The sequence below is a fragment of the Lygodium microphyllum genome, chromosome 5 (genome assembly GCF_053477565.2).
Source record: "Lygodium microphyllum isolate KBCC chromosome 5, Lygodium_microphyllum_v1.1.10, whole genome shotgun sequence".
NCBI classification, from domain to species: Eukaryota; Viridiplantae; Streptophyta; class Polypodiopsida; order Schizaeales; family Lygodiaceae; genus Lygodium; species Lygodium microphyllum.
Window position 1 is genome coordinate 58,050,361 of NC_141139.1, and position 6,785 is coordinate 58,057,145.

The following is a 6,785-nucleotide window of genomic DNA, read 5'->3' on the forward strand; positions in this document are numbered from 1 at the left end:
TTATGAATATTTGATTATCAAGTGTCAAATCGACCGACCAATGTCAGGGCTGATCATTAGTCAAGACAGAGTTGCCGTCGGATGTGGATCCAATTAGGAAACGGGACGGTTTAGAACTCTAATATCTTACACATTTCTTACACATACTGTTCAATGTTGTGGGCCTCGTTTCGCGACAATCATAGGCAAGCTTTTTGACAAAGGCCACACACACGTAAAAGTCTCATAATCGGCCAGGCCGCCATGCATTAGTATAAGAGGCGAGTTGTCGTTCTAAACTTCTATGTTAAACGACTTCCGAAGTGGACTCGGGTGCTACCTGGACTTTCCTCATGGGTGTGACTGTCGATCAACTGCATTCCCCACTGGTTTACGTGGAAGCTGCGACCGAGCTCGCAGCTTTGGTCTGTTATTCACAGTAAGACCAAATTACGAAATCAACGAGTGCCGAGTCACTAACTGCTTGATTCTTTCATGCACGAGAGAAACTATAAAGGTAGCACCGAGCTCGTTCAGCTCCAGCAACACTCCCACAAGCAGTCTGAGAGACCGAGTGTGTAGTAAGAGAGATAGTGCTGCTTCTGGCTGTTTATAGGATTTCTAGCATGCGCTCTTTCAGTGCTGTGAGGTTCCTTTGTTGCGATCATAACCCGGCAGTGCAGCTGCGGCTAATGTGTTCAGCTGCGGTACTATGCCTCCTCCTTGTTCTCGGTACCTCCGGTCCGCACATGATCAAACCGGCCTCAGGCCAGCTGACGTCGGATTTCTATGCCACGTCATGCCCGGACTTAGAGAGCGTGGTTCAGTCGGCCGTGCAGACGGCGGTGAGCGCGGAGACGCGCATGGCAGCGTCCCTGCTGAGGCTGCACTTCCATGACTGCTTCGTGCAGGGCTGCGACGCTTCGGTGCTGCTGGATGGGGCCTCGGGAGAGCAGTTTGCGCTCCCCAACAACAACTCCTTGCGAGGCTTCGACGTAGTGGACAACATCAAAGCGGCGGTGGAGAGCTCGTGCGCGGCCACGGTGTCGTGCGCCGATATCCTGGCACTTGCAGCGCGAGACTCTGTTGTCCTGGTAACGAACGATCACTATTCACGACCGATTCTTGAAGCTCGTTTTTAAATCTAAGTGACCTAGGAACGTTCCGTTGTAACCTCATAGGTAGCCCCGTCTCGATGATCCAGCTTTCTATTAGAGCGTTGTTAAGTACATTTCCAACACCAGAGCATAGGTCGAGGAAACCATTTTTCAGAGCTGATACGCTTCTCCTAGATTTTACGGGTCCTTTGGTCGTCTTAAGATTAGAATGATCCTAGATTTTAAAGTTTGAAAAAGACTTTCTTATCAAGAGTTCAACGTCTTCTTTCAATCACTTCATGTGCTCGACATTACACCTAGATCTCATTGTGGACATTGCATTAGAGAGTGTTGGAATCACACCAAGTAAGGACATGTGCAGTTTCTTTATGATTAGATTTGGGGGGTGCGGGGCCGGGGGGTTGGCCGGAGGAAGCATGAACATACATATTTCATAGAGACTACCCCCATGTCAGACATGATAGGCTTATGAGGTTAGCAACCAAAGGTGACATAATGGAATACAAGGGTTTCCAGGGTTATCTCCATCCCATGCTTGCACTAATCGAGGCTATGAAAACCACATATTCTTACACGTGTAGCAAGGGCAAGAATCATATTTCATGAAAGGGGTTGTGAGATTTGCATCAAGGTTTACCATGAGTGCACCATTCATCAACCTTCATTTGATATCAGCATTTTCAACAAAGATCAATTAATCATAGGACTATTGATCATATGTGTTTATATGACCCATTGCAAAAGTGGGGAGAGTGTGTCCCTCTTGCATATTGCCTTGTCAAGAGAAATCACAATTCATATTTGCATAATTGAGAGCGAAAATGGGTGAGATTAGTGTCCCCCTTGCATACTATCTTGATGTTGTACTTGCGACAATGCAGCAATATAAGGTTCATGCCGTATATGAATGTAGGAATGTTATATAACACGTACCTATGGTCTGACAACAGGGACAAAAGCTGAATATGCTAGGGAAAATATATACTAGACATTGTAGTTTTCACTTGTTTAACTTAAGCATGGAGATTTGACCACTTAAAACTTGAGACCAAGTCTCTCAATCTGTAGCATCAAGTATGCTGAATGTAAAGTAGACTCTTATGTTGAATAAAATGAACCCTTTTATATGCTCAAGAGGGCATTTTTGTAGCGGTTGTAGAAAATGAAAATTTACTAAGCCTTTACATGTTCGAATTATTAAAATACATTACAAATTCGCAATTCAATAACACTTTTTGAGATAGCCTTTTCACTTCATATAAAATCTTTGTAAAAAATTTAGTTGCTTGAAAGCCTTGTCCTAGGATGATAAAACACTAGATGCTCATGAATAGAGAACATTTTTAGGACGAAAGGATGAGGCAAAAAGAACATGCCAGAGTGTTCACTTTCTTTCTAAATTCCCACGGACTCTAATAAAGGTCGGGTGTGGCACGGAGCTTAACCGAGCACATGAGTTGTATGAAAAAGTCTTGTGGGTTGTAGCTTAGTCGGTTCTAAAAACTCTTAAGAGCAAAGGATCTTTGACGACAGCACGTTAATGATGCTGTGTTGGACATGCCAAAAGCAGGCGGGCGGACCATCGTGGACGGTTCTGCTGGGGCGAAGGGACAGCACCACCGCGGCAACCCAAAGCGCGGTGCAGGCGGCCCTGCCGGCGCCATTCGATTCTCTGTCCACCATCATCAGCAAGTTCGGGGATGTGGGCCTGAGCGAGCAGGACGTGGCGGCGCTGTCGGGGGGCCACACCTTCGGGCGCGCCCGCTGCACCTCCTTCGTGGGCCGCCTCTACAACTTCAGCGGCACAGGCCAGCCCGATCCCACCCTGGACTCCACCTACCTCCAATCATTGCAAGCCACGTGTCCGCAGGGCGGGGACCCTGACGTTGTGGCCCCGCTGGACCCAGTGACCCAGAACGCCTTCGACAACCAGTACTACCTGAACCTGCAGGGGAACCAGGGGTTGCTGCAGTCGGACCAGGAGCTGCTGTCCACCTCCGGCCAGGCCACCATCCAGAGCTACGTCAACAGCTTCGCCTCCGACCAGTCCGCCTTCTTCACCAGCTTTATGGCCTCCATGGTCAACATGGGCAACATCAACCCCCTCACCGGCTCGGATGGGCAGATTCGCCTCAACTGCGGCCAGCCCAATTAATCCTAATGAAATATTAACGCTCGATCTCAAAATAAACAAATACATTTATTAACATTATGTATTATAAGAAACGACGGATCTGTGACTCTTCAACGACGGATCTGTTGATGAAGAGTCACATATGTATTTGTAAAACACCATCAATATTATAATTATTGGCTCAACCATTCTCTGGTACGCTGAACAACGACTGTGCATATATTTGTCTCTTTCAATTTTCTACATGGTATCACGCCAGTGGTGAGGGGTCAACATACACCAATTATGATGATGTGCATGATGACACCATAATGAATTATATGCGTGATATAGTACAAGATGAACCTCGCGAGGATGTTCAAGGAAACGCAGAAGAAAACAATAATGTGATCGTCGATGATATTGATGAAGTTATTGAGCAATATAGCAACACATTTGATAGTGGGATAGACTTATTTGTTTCGTTACCTCTTGGTAGCATAGACCTAGAAGTAGATAGTTTAGCAAGGGCTGATCTCATTAAAGATGAGATGGATCATTCAACTGTAACATACTTAATTTGCTTATTAATTTAATGTGTATTCCTAATTCTATGCTTTTTATCATGCGCGCACGTGCATACTCAAGAATCAATAGTCAATTTTAAAGCAAGCATTGAATTTTTCATAATAAAAAGGAAGTATCTTTTATCATCTTCAAGTACATAGAGAAATTACGAGATACATATTGCAATGCTTGCTACTAATTGTAAGGTTTCTGTTGCTTGCCGCTAATTACTTATATCAGGCTTGTCAACTAGAGGAACTGCCATTCATTAGAGAGCAATGAAAAAATAATTATTAACTCTATTTTTTTAATTCAATGATTCAATGTGTATTCTTAATTCTATGGTTTTTATCATGCGCACATGTGCATGCTCAAGAATCAATTTCAGGTGGTTAAATAATTATTAACTTTGATTTTCAATTATATGAATTGCTAATTTTAGATGGTTAAATAAGTGTGCATCTGCCGGCGCGTCTATATTAGCGTCTATTTGCGCGGATATATAGACGCAAAATTCACGTCTATTTACACGTACGTTTACACGCATTTATAGACGCTCTGATAGACATGCCCGACTTTGCGCGTCTAACGTGTGCGTCTATGCCTCGTTTCTGTTGTAGTGCGCGAACCTATTTTCCAATACACTGAACATTTTTGGAATGCCCTATTACAACTACGCATGTTCGAAGATGTACCTGAAGCGACTCACAAACGCAAGTTTATGTCCGGTCTACTTGGATATTACTATGCTGAAGTCAATATGTTCAAGCCAACAACCCTTGAAGATACAATTTCCTTGGCTCATGACACTGAAGACAAGATTCGAGGAAGCGACAAGCGTCCACAACAATTTCAAACTAATGGTAACTATGGTTCCAAGCAATTTAATTCAAATTTGAGAAGATTCAATTAAAGTCGTTTTCTTCCATCTTCATTCCGTAAGTCTTGGACACGACCACCTGCTTTGCCATCAAATACCAATCCAAACCCTAAGCCATCCTCATAGCCAAATCCCAATATTCCTAGACTTTTTGCCATTACCAACAATCTATCTAAAGCCAAATCTATAGTTTGTTACAAATGCCTTCAACCTCGATATCTAGCAACCAATTGTCAATCGAAAAAGCCACCTGTCCATATCAATTATCTTGGAGCAATGGAAGATGAAGAACGTGAGGAAATGTCTGACTTTACAGAAGATGATGACGACATTGGTACTACTTCGGATACTTTGCCAGGTATGCCAACTCCACATTCTTTGTTGACAATGAAATGTTAAGTGCATGGCAAAGAAAAGATTATTTTACATGATGATGGTAGCACACATGATTTTATTTCTGTAAAATTAGTGAAAGAATTGAATTTACAAACTGTTTCTACATATTATCGCATTAAAGCAGCATTCCTAGGCACAAGATATAATGGAACACAAGAACTGCATAATTTAGAAATTAAAATTGGTGAATATACTGAATGAATGAATTTTCTAGTTATACCTTTACAGTCTAGTGATATTATCTTAGATATGCCTTGGCGTCATCAATATAATCCTGACATAGATTATTCTACGCATTCAATTAAAATTTATTTTCAAGGAAAAAAATCACATTGCATGGTATGGACACATCTAATAATTTTCCACTGCTTACTCGTACTCAGGCTAAATGTGCATTACGTAAAAGTAGCAAATCTTATTTAATTTGGGTGAATGAAATTCAAGCAAAAGAAAACCAAATGCATCCTACACTACAAGATATAGACCTTATAGCGACGTTTAAAGCGACGAAAATACAAACAACAAAATTTGCCCCCGTCATCGCAAAAAGCGTCGTTATTGACGACGCCATAGAATCGTCGCTATATGCGTCGCATTTGCGACGTAAATAGCGACGCATATAGCGACGGTTACAGAGAATTTGCGACGCTGATAGCGACGACAATAGCGACGCGTGCAGTAAATTTGCGACGCAAATAGCGACAGTAACAGAGAAAAAAAAAATTTGTGGCAGGGCAGCAAGCTGCCCTGCCACATATAGCACTGTGTGCTGTATGAGAGCCATACAAAATAGTTTCTGCACTACTGCATACAAAGCGTTTGCAAACAAAAAGAATGTATACTGAAATCATAAAACTGATAGATGAAATAAATACATGATATCGCATAAAATGCGATTGGTACAATCATAAAACAATATCACTAATACATAGAAAATGTCTACATAGATCGGGTGACTAAAAACTAAAGGTATGTGAGCTCTAAGGATCCAAGGGCGAAATCGTCGTCCCCCGAAAGCTCTTCCCGCTGTAAAGGAGCATCAAACAGATTCTGCAGAAAAAGAAACAACATATCAATCCACCATACAATAATGCATTCAAATATCTCATGGTAACTACGGACAAGAGAGATGAGTGACTTACTGGGCCGCTGCGTCTATACAATCGGTCGATCAATGATCTGAGACCGTGCCTCTCTGCATATCGAGTCTCAAGCCCTTGAGAATCGCGATTTGTAATGGAGTGCTGCAAAGAAAATAAAATGCTAACTGTTAGAAACATGATTGTCAGTACAAAGAATATCTCAAAAAAACAAATAAGCAAAACAAAAGAGAAACTTACAAAGTCCTCCAAATATGTTCTGTGGCCGCCACTCCCAAGATGATGTACCGATCCGGCCTCGATTCGTGCCCTCGCCGCCTCCCGCTGCTGACTCCAACGTCCTGGCGAATTTGTAGCCTCCTCCCTCAGTCGGCGCCAGTCGTCTGCATCTAACCACTCGGGCTTTGGAGCCCCACTCTTGATTGCCTTGCGTGCGTCGGATCGTCTATGTGACATGTATGCACGCATGCAATCCATCATCCAGCCCGTAGAGAATCTATCCACTGCGGCTGGCACCGGGAACTCCTCGTGCAAGGATGCTACTATGTACTCCTTGCTCCCCTCCGGTATGTTCCTCCAATGATCCAGGACATTGTGCCGAAAAACTTGTTGGCACAACTCCCTCGTGCGAG

The 6,785-nt window shown here is 43.2% G+C and overlaps 1 protein-coding gene across 2 annotated transcripts; it reads left to right on the top strand.

The window, feature by feature from the left end:
• Positions 1-312: 312 nt before the first annotated feature.
• On the top strand, positions 313-3,416 carry LOC148035864 (peroxidase A2-like). Of its 2 annotated transcripts, none has more exons than XM_087677874.1 (2): positions 313-1,073; positions 2,665-3,416. In XM_087677874.1, the coding sequence occupies exons 1-2, from the start codon at positions 606-608 to the stop codon at positions 3,250-3,252; spliced, it is 1,056 nt and encodes a 351-aa protein (XP_087534000.1). In that variant the 5' UTR covers positions 313-605; the 3' UTR covers positions 3,253-3,416. The 2 variants fall into 2 exon arrangements, with proteins under 2 accessions (XP_087534000.1, XP_087534001.1); XM_087677875.1 differs by having other exon boundaries at positions 315-1,073; positions 2,668-3,416.
• The last annotated feature ends 3,369 nt before the right edge of the window (positions 3,417-6,785 follow it).